The sequence below is a fragment of the Cydia pomonella genome, chromosome 9 (genome assembly GCF_033807575.1).
Source record: "Cydia pomonella isolate Wapato2018A chromosome 9, ilCydPomo1, whole genome shotgun sequence".
Taxonomy (NCBI): domain Eukaryota; kingdom Metazoa; phylum Arthropoda; class Insecta; order Lepidoptera; family Tortricidae; genus Cydia; species Cydia pomonella.
In genome coordinates, this window is record NC_084711.1 from 12,226,923 (window position 1) to 12,240,755 (window position 13,833).

Here is a 13,833-nt window from a genome sequence, read left to right on the forward strand (position 1 = left end):
ATATCGAAAATAGTGAACCGTGATCAGAGTAAAGAACGAGTTTGTTACAATGCCACCTAGAAAACGGTTTACTAAGTGTGAAGTATGTGGCAAGCGAGCCACTCGAGAAAATCACGAAAAAAGGGATTTTATGGCGGAATTTCCCTTGGATAAAGACCGGTACGTATTGCTTTAGATACTTTTGACCTTATTTTGGTGCAGCAGGCTTTAAACACATCGAAAATTTGATATTTTATATTATTTTTAGTTGTGAACTAGGGATGTACTAAAACTATCGATAACTGTATGTTTATTTGTATATCAGTGTAAGTACTTAAATAAAATATGTGAAATTTCCTGAGAACTTGCATGCAATATGACAAAATTATTTCGTCGAAGATTTTCAGTGGAAAATTATCTATCATCTATGCATTAATGGTCATTATTTAACATATTTTTTTTAATCTAGTAATTATTTAATATATTAATCTGAAATGTAAGTAAATTAATCTCTCTTTTTGTGATCAATAAAAAATATTATACGACATTATTACACAAATTGACTTAATCCCATAGGAAGCTAAATAAGACATGTGTTGTGGGTACTTAGACAACGATATATACATATAAATACATAGAAAACACACATGACTCAGGAACAAATATGCATGGTCATCACATAAATAAATGCCCGTACCAGGATTTGAACCTGGGACCATCGGCTTCATAGGCAGGGTTACTGCCTAGTAGGACCATGACCGGTTCTCATGAACAGATAGCAAACACTTGAAATATAAACTGTACATAACCAAGGCTGTATGTTTTCAGATGCAGGCAGTGGGTCAAATTTGTTGTGAAGGATTTTATAATTACATTCTGAGTGTAACGAGGTATTCTAAAATAGAATCCTAGCGTAGTGAGGGATTCAAGTGTTAACGCCTATGGGTGGTATTCCACCTATGCAATTTCTTTGTCCAATGTGTATTGCGTCTCACATTTTGATTAATGACAGAGTGAGACGCAATGACATTGGACCAAGAAATTGGATAGGTGGAAATATTTTTGCTAACACGTGATAATTTTACATACTGCTTTTCACATCACCTATGAGGAAATTATTATGGTACAAATAAATAAATAAATGTAATTAATGGTAATTAAATTAAATAATTTAACCTAAGAAGTATGCAAAAAGAGGAAAAAAAGTGATCCCTCCTAGTAGGGAAAAAAAGTGCTACATTGATCCTTCCTAGTGGTGTTCTAAAAAAAATCGAGTCCACATTAAGCTCGACCACGTATTAGTCCACTCATAGAACTATCCACTATATAACATACAACTTAAATGTGGACTTGATTTCGAGTACAAAATTTGTAGACAAGAGTCTATATTTCAAGCCTCCCCATTTTTATCGATATCGATAAGAAACGCAAGCGTGTAGCGTACTACACTATTTAAATTATTTATGTTGGTACTATGGTTCTTTGACAGTACTTTGACAGTTCTTTGTCGTAGATTTTGGTAATGATTTGCGAAACAAAGGGATTCCACTCGCTAGTATGGAAGTCCCGTCTCTTAAAACGTAGTGATTATATGCTCTTTGCTCCATTTACTTGATTTAGACACACGGCACACTGTAATGCTAGAAACAGCCTGCGTATTCGAGCGAGAGGCAAATAGACGAAATTTCGATTTTCGATGTTGGCGGCAAGGGTCTCAAGGGTCTGATTGTTCAAGTTAAACTCCACAACTGTACTGTATGGTGTACTACTGGCGTGTAGGTGAATTTGTGAAAGCCTATTATCACCTGTTCATAACAGCACTCCACTATTTTTCCACTTCAATTAAAATGCTTGATATAAAAAAAGTCCAGCTTTCCTTTAGTGCGATTTGTCGGCACCGTCTAAATAGCGGATCATTGACATCTGACCTTTATCAGGCCCGTTATACCTACTACCAACCCCACGACGCGGACATTCCTTGCGTCCCATCAAATGTGCATCTAATTGTTTGATACAACAGAAATAATAATTCGAAAGTAATTAACTGTTATTTGTTTTACAAAGGGGGCAAAGTTTTTGTTTAACGGCTCATGCTAATATTGATATCCGAGCAAGCGAATGATTTCAAATTGAACCAGGAGCGTGTGGTTCGAAAAGTGGAATTTCGAGCGTTGCGAATCTTTGCTCCCGAATTAAAAAAAAATTTTCACCAAACTAACGCAAGGAAGATACTGTAAAAAAATATAAAACTTAGATTAATCTCATTAAATATTTATCATTCAAAATCAACACTTGAAAGTGAAATCAGTTTTTGAAGTACTAAGAGAGCCTTTCGGAGCTGTTGTGGTGAAAAAATAAATTTCATGAATATACCATACATTAATAATAGTATAATTATGATATGAATGATTTTGTCAACGGCAACAAACAATTAAAAAATGTAAACACTAATAATGAGATAATTACCCTTCTGTACTCTGTTCCCTGCTGTACGACCTTAGAGATCTCCAATGATCCAAATCATCCCTGCTATTACCAATAGTTGAAGAGCGATTACTTTTATAACTATCCCTCCTTTCTCTGTCGCGATTCTTTATACTGGGCGTTATGGCATCGTGCTGAATGCTCACGTTACTGTCCTTTCTATTTCGTTCAGCCTTTTTCTCTGAATTTCTTTGCCCTCTACTTGAACTTCTATAAGGAATAAATAATTGTTAAAACATCTTGAATCATGCGTCAGATATTAACTCGTAAAATGTAATTATACTTTCACTAAATCATCATACAACAGTTTGGTTTCTCAAAAATAGAAAATGTTAATAGTTGGCATTTTTATACAGGGTGTTTATTTAGTCATCTGCAATAAGGGTGAATATAAAGGTCATACTGAGCAACTCTTACTATGGGACCAACCCGAAATCGCGAAAAACAAAATTAGTCTTCCATAGAAAATGTCAAGGTCAGATAGCCAAAATGTATAAAACAGCAGTAGAAGTTGAAGTTGCTCAGTATGACCTATATAATAAATAATAAAATAAATAAATAATAAATATTATAGAACATTATTACACAAATTGACTAAGTCCCACAGTAAGCTCAATAAGGCTTGTGTTGAGGGTACTTAGACAATGATATATATAATATATAAATATTTATAAATACTTAAATACATAGAAAACACCCATGACTCGGGAACAAATATCCATGCTCATCACACGAATAAATGCCCGTACCAGGATTTGAACCCGGGACCATCAGCTTCGTAGGCAGGATCACTACCCACTAGGCCAACCGGTCGTCAAATATCTTCACCTATATATTTACCCGGAAATTATTACAGGTGACTAAATAAACACCCTGTATTAAATGCTCAGCCTTATATATTTTATTTTACATGGTGTCTGAACTTCTCAAAATTTGAAATATGACAGCAGTATATTTTTTTTAAATATAAAACCATGATAGAAAACCACACAAACAAAAATCACCTTTAATCCATACAAACTTCAAGGTTACCATACAAACCACAATAAAGTAATTTTATGAAATATGTGCTTGCAAAGCTTTTCTTATTTAGGTACTCTGGATATGAGATCACAAACACTAATTTAGTTTTAGAGAATAGTAACTGTATTTAGAGAAGCAGCCATTATTAATTCATGGTATCTAATGAACTCAATGGAATAATAATAAAAAAACTACAACTTTCGCTTTGCAACATTTGTAGACTGCCCAAAGAATACAAACCTCTTGTCTCTTCTTCGGGACCTTCTCTTGGACTCTCTTGGCTCACTAGGTTTGACTTCTTGTGGCACTGTGGTTGGTTGTACGTTCTGAGAGAAACTAGTGGAGGTGTCACACATGTCGTCCAGTTTAATATTCTTCTCCACTTCCTCTGTCCAATCCTAGTTATTCATTAATAATTTGATAAGTAATAGGTTAATTAATAACCTATTGGTTATCGATACCAACACATTTGTAATGAATTTATTGACATACAAGTACATTGTATTAAAAATTAAGTAGGTTGCAAGTAGAATACGAGCCCCAATGCAGAAGAGTTCGTCAAGTCATAGATTATTAAGTATATGAATCTTATATCAACTCGTTTTATTTCTAGAAAGGCATTAGCAGCAAACGATTTCTACAATATTATACTCCATAAATACAACGTTGCTTTTACACTATTGCACAATAAATACAATTTAAGAAAAAAAAATCATAGGTATTTCTTATTCCATTGTATTGGAATAAGAATAAAATTTCTGTTTTTATTCCTATTCTTTTTCGAATTGATTTTTGCCCAACACTGCATATATCTAAGGATGGACATTACATGCAATAATAATGGGGCCAGTACAGTGGTGTCACACACACAAATTACAGCCAATCCTGCAGTCTAATGCCACAATGCGATTGGTTAATGAGTTTCCATCATGCATGCAAGTGACACCACTGAACTAGCACCAGTCTTAGTGCCCGTATGGCCCGTCATTAGATATATGTCAATGGTATACAAGTTTCTTGAGTATACAATCTTTAAAGGCTCGTTTCCTAATCAGGAATAGACATGGTGAGAGTAATAATTACCAAGTTTGTCATGTCAAGCAGATTTGATGAGCTGTGAGAAATAGCTTCAGTATCATCCTGTGTGTCAGAATCATGCTTTTGGTTGTCTTCATGGTAGGCAGAATTTCCATGGTTTGCTTTTATAATTCCATTTTTTGGTGCTACAATGTAAATTATAGACAACATTTTTTATTGTAGCTGAAATGAAATTCTTCTCGCAGGAAGTAATGAACTTAAATTGTGGAGTGTAAACTCTATATAGCGACACTCCAAGGGACCGGACATTTTTTGACGCTATAGAGTTTTTGTTATATAGTGAGAAGTTAATACTAAAGTAAACCAACTATAGCCAACAAATATTGGCATTATAGGTAGTGAATCATCATATTGAGTGACGTCATATGGAGTTTACACTGTATATGTAAAAATGTTAATCTAGAGTGTACTAAAATTATACAGAAAATCTGAAATAGCAGAAATTATGTTACTATAAATCAACATTTCTTACCATAATCATAAGAGCTTTTCTGGTTCCGTATTTCCCTCTCATTAAGGTTAAGATCATCACTTGCACTCTGCTCACTTAAGTTCAAATATGAGTTGCTTGGGGTTGATCTTCTTGAATTGTGTACTTCATAGTTCTTCAAATAAGAATTGATGAATTTTTCTCTGTCAAAGTTATCATTGTCTCTGAGGCGCCCCCTGCCTCTTGAAGGCAGGGTTTGGGACCAGCTGGAGTTGGTGTTAGCATATGGACCCTGATTATAATTAGATTGTCCAGAATAATTAGAAAATTGCTTATTTTTTTGATCCATACTATCAAAACTATGATGACCAGACTGTTCTAAAAACTTTTTCCTAAACCTTGGTGGTATGTTGTCTAAGTTTACCATGTACTTGGGGCGGGATGAGTCAGTAGCATATCCTGCCGAATTGCGCCTGCCTGTAGGTGGTTTAGCCCCGGAACCCGATAGTTGCCGCCCTGCAGAAGCCTCCATACTTCTACTATCCCTGTTTCTGTCAACATTTTTCACCTCATGGGCTGAATGTGTTGGTGACTGGGCCCTAGGTTCAGAGACCTGTCTATAATGCCTATTATAATTAATATCATTATTTGTACTGTCTTTGTTTTGATACTCTGCATATGATCTATCTCTTCTGGAGCCTCCCCTAGACCCTGATGAACCATTGAAGCCATGCTTATTGTCATGTTTATTTGACATTCTTCTATTCATATACTGACTAGAATTATTGTCACCCCGTATTGGCGCCTTGGTCTGTCGGTCCATATCATATTCCGACTCGCTGGACTTAGGCACGTACAGTTGTTGTTCAGGCTTCTTATGGCGGTTTATGTGCTCCCTGCCACTGGAGTTTATGTCTAAATCGTTAACAGAATTGTAAGATCCGTAGTGACTACGAGCTCTGGCCCCGTTTTCTATTTCGTATGAATCCATTTTTCCATCAAAACCATTACCAGATCGCCGCAACGGTCCACTGCCAGGTTTATACAGCTTTTGTTGTGGTTTACTTCTTCTGTACTCCTTACACTCATCATCCATAGCAATATTACTTAACCGTATATAAGTGTTACAACAATAACATATTGAGATTAAATCAACAATTCTTGATAAAACATAATCGTTCTGGAATGAGAACAATAATTGCGAAGTTTTAAATGCTAACCCTCTAAGGTTAGGTGTCTCGAAATGTCTACCTGAATATACACAGACTGTTATTAAAAATAACCAATTGTTTATTCAAGCGTATGCTTCACTGAAACGTATGTATTTATATAAACTGTAATTATTTAAACAATACATGGACTAATTCACATTTATTGGGTTTATAGACGATGAAGGTGTTTTTCGATTGGACAAACGTCTCAAAATTTACATGTATTATATTCATAGACAAGCAATTCTATTTAATTTCAAATGTCTGTAGCACCTTGTAACACCGCAGAATGATACAACTATTATATTTCACTTCACGTTGCATTGCATTGCATGGCGGCGTCACTTTCGTTCGCGTCATAAAGAAAGAGATACACAATTGCTTGCTCAACAATTTAACATGATCGAACCACGACGCGAATTTGGCATGATTTGTTTTTTTCTGCTTGCTACATTTGCATATGAAATGTCATCTTTCGAAAGTTATGGACTTACGGTCATCGTCGCTTGTCTATGGCAAATTATACTTCGCTTAACTATTCTTGATCTGTATTTCTTGTCAATTTTTCCTTACTTGCACCTCAAAAATAGATCAAATTTGTTACGTCAAACTATGTTTTCAACCTGCAATGGGTTCTGAACCCGTAGGTGACGTTTAATTAAATATAAATGTGATTATTTATATATTTAGGAATTTAAAACTTGTACATTTGTATAGTGATAAGTATAATATCCATATTTAAAAGTTTATTTTTACCAATAATTTTGTTCATGAATAAGATATAATGTCCTTCGAGTACTTACCCGTGGCCGAAGATGAAAATGAAGAACCCATAGAACTACCAATCGAAGAAGATGGAACGTTGATGTTAACAACTGTATCCGCGCAATTTCCCGGTTGCTGCGGCCTCAAGTATCGCCATCCGGAAACGAAAAACAACCGAGGTATAAGATTAAGAGATGGCAGGCTTTACCCTCCTCCTGAAGGATGGGGTAATCACTTGTATATTTGCAGCTTTCCTAAAGAAAACAAAAGGAAATCGGGAGAAAGCTCCGAAACCTCATCAGTCAAGAACAAGAGAAATGATAACTTATGCTCTGATTTAATAGTATTAGGGCTGCCATGGAAAGCAACTGAGCAAACTGTGAGAGAGTATTTTGAGAAATTTGGAGAAGTCCTGATGGCGCAATTGAAAAGAGATGCAAAGACAGGAATGTCTAAGGGTTTCGCCTTTATTAGATTTGCTTCTTACACTTCGCAAATGAGAGTCTTGGCTCAGAGGCACATGATTGATGGTCGCTGGTGTGATGTTCGAATACCAAACTCCAAGGAGGGCTCAGTCAACTCTATGCCCTGTAAAGTGTTTGTCGGCCGCTGCACTGAAGAATTAACAGCTAATGACTTAAGAGAGTATTTTTCTCAGTTTGGAGAAGTTACAGATGTTTTTATTCCAAAGCCATTTAGAGCGTTTAGTTTCATTACATTTTTGGATCCAGAAGTAGCACAAAGTTTGTGTGGTCAAGATCATATAATAAAAGGTGTGTCAGTGAATGTGTCTAATGCGTCTCCTAAGCAAAACAAGAGTGGCTCCAACCAGCGGAACTTGCCAAGTAGAAACTATGATGAAGGCCATATGCACTCAGCATCAAACAACAACTCTTGGAGCAACCGAAGCATGGATATGGTGAACATGCAAGCACTTGGAATGTCTGGTCAACATGGGCAGACTGGAGTAGCTGGAGGAGGTGGGCAGGGGCAAGGAGGAAGCATGCCGCTTGGTATGAGTGGACTCCCCGTAAACCAAGCATTGGTAGCAGCAGCACTCAACCAGGCAGCAGGTTGGGGCCTTATCAACAACATACCCTCAGGAGGGTCTGATCAAGGTGCTTTTGCTGGTCCGGGGTCCTCAGCACCACCAGCTCCACCCAACTTCCTCTCATGGATGCAGCAAGGTAACTCAGCTCAGGGACCTTCTAGTCAGTGGGGACAGCGGCACCAGTCCCAGGGCCACTCAGTTTGATCCAATGTATGATTTGACAAGCTCATGATAATCTCTGTGATTGTAGCAACATTTAGATAATTGTCATTGGTATAACGGGTTTTAGTCTGTTGCTGAGAGATGGTTTGTTTGTATTGTCATTGTTTGCTACTAATGTTATTTATTTCTAATGAAATGGCTTGTGTTTTGTTGAGTTTCTTCAAATCCGTAATATAATTCAATACCTCTTTGTCATAGGTCCAACACATGGTAAATGTCATCAACAGATATACTATCAATATTGCTAATTACATATATCCTTTAAAACATATTTTCATACTGAAGTTGGACAAAGGTTAGTGCTGGCCATTAGTCTATTTAATATAATGAATCCACATGTAATGTAAGATTCATGGTGTGTATTTGGATTGACTAATGAAGCTATAAGACTTCATTAGAATGTTTAGAATGGATGATTAGCACTTACTGATTGTTTTCTTCACTTGATGCTAAATTTGCAATTGCACAGTAACTGAAAAAGTGCTAGTCTTAATGGCATATTATAACTTTTTCAATATGCTGTGACATATGTGAGCTTGATTGGTTAATACACCTTATACACCTGTATTGTCTAGTGAATGACGTTACCTAGAGTAGTAATGTGAATTAGATCTTGGCCATGTCTTAAAGGTACAACTTGACAAAATAAGTCTTCTTTGTGGAAAAACCTTATTTGAAGCTTTATGGATCCTTAAAGGCATAGCCAAGCCCTAACTCAATACTAATCTGGACAACGAATAAGTGTTCACTCCATTCACTTTTACTTTTGTTCAACTAACCCATCATCTAACTAGTCTTCGATAATTCTAACATAGGCATTACCAATTTCATTTTACTATCTAATAAGTTTTTATGTTAATGCCCTTGCTGGCGGCATATGTTTAACTCTACAGAACTTAATAAACATCATACCTTCTATCATGTTTATTATACTTATATTTGCTTTCGTATTTCATCCTATTGTGTATTATATTGGCTACTCTTTAAGCAGATGCAATTTTAAAATTAATTAGTTTGGTATAATAAATCCAAGTAAAACTCAATTTAGATTTGTATCTTCATTTATTTTGTAACTGCAATACAGTTAGATGTTACCTGTGCTTTTGTACATTAATAGGTAGGAGTAATCATTAACAACAGACTGTTGAGAGTTCATACATATAAAAAATAGAAATCTATTAAATTGTTATCATTGTTTATCAAATAATGTTGTTTATTAAATTATTATGAACGCTTCCTGAAGTGGATGTGGTAATTAGATCAGATTGTCTATTTTTTACAAAATAATAATGGTTTGAGTATTTTTGTGATAAAGCAATGTGGGATTGTTGTATTGAATGGGTAAATGTTAACTGAGAAACTAGAATAATCCAAGTTTTATTGCAACTGTATATTATAATGTTAGGACAAAATGGAAGGATGCTTGTACAAATTTCAAGACTGTAAAACTATAAACAAATGAATGTCGTAAATTCTAAAACCAAGTGTTACTTTAAATAGAATCTTTGTGATAAGGATACTCGTACAAGCAGCTTCTATAGATCACTACTATATTATCTGCTACGTCAATGAGCCCCATCACGCACCATAGCAGTACCTAGCTGTTACCAAAAATAATGGAAATGTTGACAGGACTTATGTGTGCTACCACATTTGGGTAGGTATTATCAAATCCTCATGCCCATCACTTGTATTACGTAAGCATGTTCACTCGCATGAAGGCGGTACAGACAGTACAGTCGTCAAACTAACATACCTCCATTGCAAAACCTACAACATTGTCTCTTTTGAATATTTAAATCACTAGGATTGTAATAATGTATACAATCTAAAACCAGACACTAAATTGATTAATTTAGTAATAGAGAAATGTGTACATAATTATACCAAGAGACCATCCTAGCGTATCAAACCATCATAAGAAATACTCAAATGTGTTTTTAAATCATTAACTATGTTCTGAGTTCAATTAAATGCCTCTTTACTAGTACTTTATCTAGTAGGCATTCAGATCCCGTCACAGATATTCTAATTTAACAATTGAGTAAATATCTCGATAATAACAAAGTTATATAAACTAGAGCAAAAGTTTCTAGATTAGCACAAATTATTTGTGTCCTGTTTTTTTTTTTTCAATTCAATAGGTAGGTTTTTTCATTATCCTTGCCTGAAAATTACAGTTTTTAAATACATAATCACGTTACCTTTGTAGATATACACCCGGATTAAGCTAGATTGTTTGAAGGCTAGGTGAAATTCTGCTAGGTATATAATTTTATTTTATATTTTAGTACAAGAGAAAGTCATAAAATTATCTGTTTTGCGTCATCGTTAGTATTAAATATCAACGTGACCACATGATATTTGCCTCTATCTTGGTATTGATGATAATACAATAGCAATATCTAGGTTTTTGTTTCCCCTTCAGAGTTGATTTCGTGGATAGGTAGGTATGTTTTTGCTTGGTTTTGTTTGTTTTATTAACTTATTTGACCGTTTGTTGTTTTGGTTCTAATTTATGCATGTCGGTGTAAGTGTAAGAATATTATGTCGTGTTACTGGTAGTACATAACAATGTATGTAATATAATATTATTGTGACCAATGAAACAAACCTAAACCCATTCTACAACAAGTCAATTGAACTTATTAAAATCAATATTGTTTTTTTTTTTTCAAGAATGCTTCTTACGAAAATGGAGCAATCTATAGGTAGGTTTAATATTATATGAATTTGGTACTACATATTTGTAAATTGTAACAGTGAGGGATTAATAGGTATTTTACCAGCTCCAGTTTGCCTTTTAGTGTTAGCTTCAAGTTCGGAAACGAATTCTTGTAAATTTTTATTCGGTGCCTACTCATAACAAATAAAGTAATTCTTGATAAAAAAATATCTTTGTACTTACGATAAAAAATCTTTTACTCCGCCACTGTCCTTGGTTAAGGTTACAGGCACTTATCAAGTGCATTCCTAAAATCAAAAACTTATGGTAGTGTCACTATGTTCTAACAGCAACACACGCGACTGACCATTTTAGACCATAGGGCCTACCGGGAAATACGAAAATCGAAATTTCGTTATCTGCCTCTCTATCGTTCGAATATTGCAATAGTGATAGAGAGGCAGATAACGAAATTTCGTGTTTCGCGGTAGGCGCTCATATCTGGTCAGTTAGCTGTATAACGATGGTTCGTTCTTTAAAGAGTGATAAAAGATCTATTCGGGTAATTGCTATAATCCTGAAAGTTGACGGGTAATTACAAAAATAGACTCTTAAGCCGATGAAATTAAGGGTGATTTTTATATTTACCCGGCGTTCTGAAGTATTCTGAATTTTCCGAATCTAACTAAACGGAACTTGAAGGTGTAATTTTTTGCCATTCCTACAACTCCACTTTAGTTCCATAAAGTAGGACTCGAAAACACACCCATATATAAAATAGTACCTATGCATAAGCAAGACTTGTAAATAAATATTCGCAATACCTACATCAGAATGAAGTTTTACGTAGGTAACTATTCAGCAAACTGTTTTTCTATTTGTTCATCGTCTTACAATATTTAGGTAATAAAGGTGCTATAAAGCCTATTAAACAATAGAAGGAATCAATTTTGTTCCAGAAATTCCGACTACTGTAACAGTCAACTGTCTGTTGAGATTTTTGAGCATACTTGAAACTTTGTCGTTTTAAAAACAATCATTAAGGCTCGTTCAGATGGGATGATCAAATTGACAAGTTGTTCACAAAAAAAATGCGACGCTGGACACTACCACAATTTCACTGGCAGTGGAATCGGGAGCCAATTCATCATCAATTTCATTTTTGCGTCCACACAACTTGATTAAATTGTCAGAATTGCCGAAAAATTTGTCCAGTCTGGATTGACCTTAACAAAACCTGTTAGAACTAAAGTTTATTATGATAATGATGAAAGTACCAAAATGCTTAATATTTTCTTATAGTCAGTGTTTTTTAGACATTCAATACAGTTCCATAAAGTGGCTAATTATAGACCGATTCTCTCCCAGATGTAAATCAATATATAAATATATACCTAGGACTGGTTACATTCAAACATGCCCTCCATCGGGTCCCTCCTTTATGGTGGCAATGATCATACGTAAAAGTTCAGGCAGTCAATTTTAACCAGCAACAGGAAGTCGTCTGGTCATGTAGGTACCGCCGATGTATTATGAATTCGACTTAGAAAAATGTACCCATTTATTACCACAATATATACCTATCATGAGTTATGAAAATATCTTGTAAAGTGGTAGGTACCAAACCCTACCTTCTCCCATTTTAGTTACGTATTGTCACACCCTAGATTATGTCGCTACCTATTCATAAATGAAATTTATGCACCTTTGAATGTCGTACTTTGCTGCCGCGTGATACTTAGATTACATACTATTTAACATAATTATGTGATTGCTACAAGATTCGACTTTATTTATATATTTTACATTGTAATTTAAATGTGTGAATAATGACTCCATGGACACTAATAAATGAAATAAAATTTATTTAGCGTTACACTATTGTTTTCCTTTCGATTGCATACCCAATAATATCCAGACGCATTATGTCCTCTTTCCGGCTTCAAGATTTCAAAAGGAGGAGATTATAAATGCGGTGTGTACCTTTTTTGTTACTTCATAACTCCGTCATTTCTAAACCGATTTTGAAAATTATATTTTTGCTTGAAACTATATATATACAGATTGGTCCCGTTTTTGCCAAAACTCAGTTTTGATGATGGGATCAGGGATCGGAAACCGGTATTTTTTGTATGGGAACGAAATCGGTATTTTTAGGGTTCCGTAGCCAAATGGCAAAAAACGGAACCCTTATAGATTCGTCATGTCCGTCTGTCTGTCCGATTATGTCACAGCCACTTTTTTCCGAAACTATAAGAGCTATACTGTTCAAACTTAGTAAGTGGATGTATTCTATGAACCGCATTAAGATGTTCACACAAAAATAGAAAAAAAAACAATAAATTTTGGGGGTTCCCCATACTTAGAACTGAAACTCAAAAAATCTTTTTTCATCAAACCCATACGTGTGGGGTATCTATGGATAGGTCTTCAAAAATGATATTGAGGTTTCTAATATCATTTTTTTCTAAAATGAATAGTTTGCGCGAGAGACACTTCCAAAGTGGTAAAATGTGTGTCCCCCCCCCCCCCCCCCCGTAACTTCTAAAATAACAGAATGAAAAAACTAAAAAATATATATGATATACATTACCATGCAAACTTCCACCGAAAATTGGTTTGAACGAGATCTAGTGAGTAGTTTTTTTAATACGTCATAAAATTAAAAAAAAAATTTTTTTTTTCATCAAACCCATACGTGTGGGGTATCTATGGATAGGTCTTCAAAAATGATATTTAGGTTCCTAATATAATTTTTTTCTAAACTGAATAGTTTGCGCGAGAGACACTTCCAAAGTGAAATAATGTGCCCCCCCCCCCCCCCCCCTGTAACTTCTAAAATAACAGAATGAAAAAACTAAAAAATATATATGATATACATTACCATGCAAACTTCCACCGAAAA

General features: G+C 34.9%; 2 protein-coding genes across 2 annotated transcripts in view; one reads left to right on the forward strand and one right to left on the reverse strand.

The window, feature by feature from the left end:
* LOC133521397 (uncharacterized) overlaps nucleotides 1-6,410 on the reverse strand; it is a 50,875-nt gene extending 44,465 nt beyond the window's left edge. Inside the window, exons 1-4 of the mRNA XM_061856339.1 lie at nucleotides 5,057-6,410; nucleotides 4,570-4,709; nucleotides 3,727-3,884; nucleotides 2,446-2,673 (exon numbers count right to left, since the gene is read on the reverse strand). Coding sequence (XP_061712323.1) covers nucleotides 2,446-2,673; nucleotides 3,727-3,884; nucleotides 4,570-4,709; nucleotides 5,057-6,110 — 1,580 coding nt within the window. The 5' untranslated portion in view covers nucleotides 6,111-6,410. The remainder of the gene's footprint in view (nucleotides 1-2,445; nucleotides 2,674-3,726; nucleotides 3,885-4,569; nucleotides 4,710-5,056) is intronic.
* Nucleotides 6,411-6,808: 398 nt separating this feature from the next.
* On the forward strand, nucleotides 6,809-12,804 carry LOC133521406 (TAR DNA-binding protein 43-like). The gene has a single exon (XM_061856354.1). The coding sequence runs from the start codon at nucleotides 7,010-7,012 to the stop codon at nucleotides 8,243-8,245; it is 1,236 nt and encodes a 411-aa protein (XP_061712338.1). The 5' UTR covers nucleotides 6,809-7,009; the 3' UTR covers nucleotides 8,246-12,804.
* Nucleotides 12,805-13,833: the final 1,029 nt, after the last annotated feature.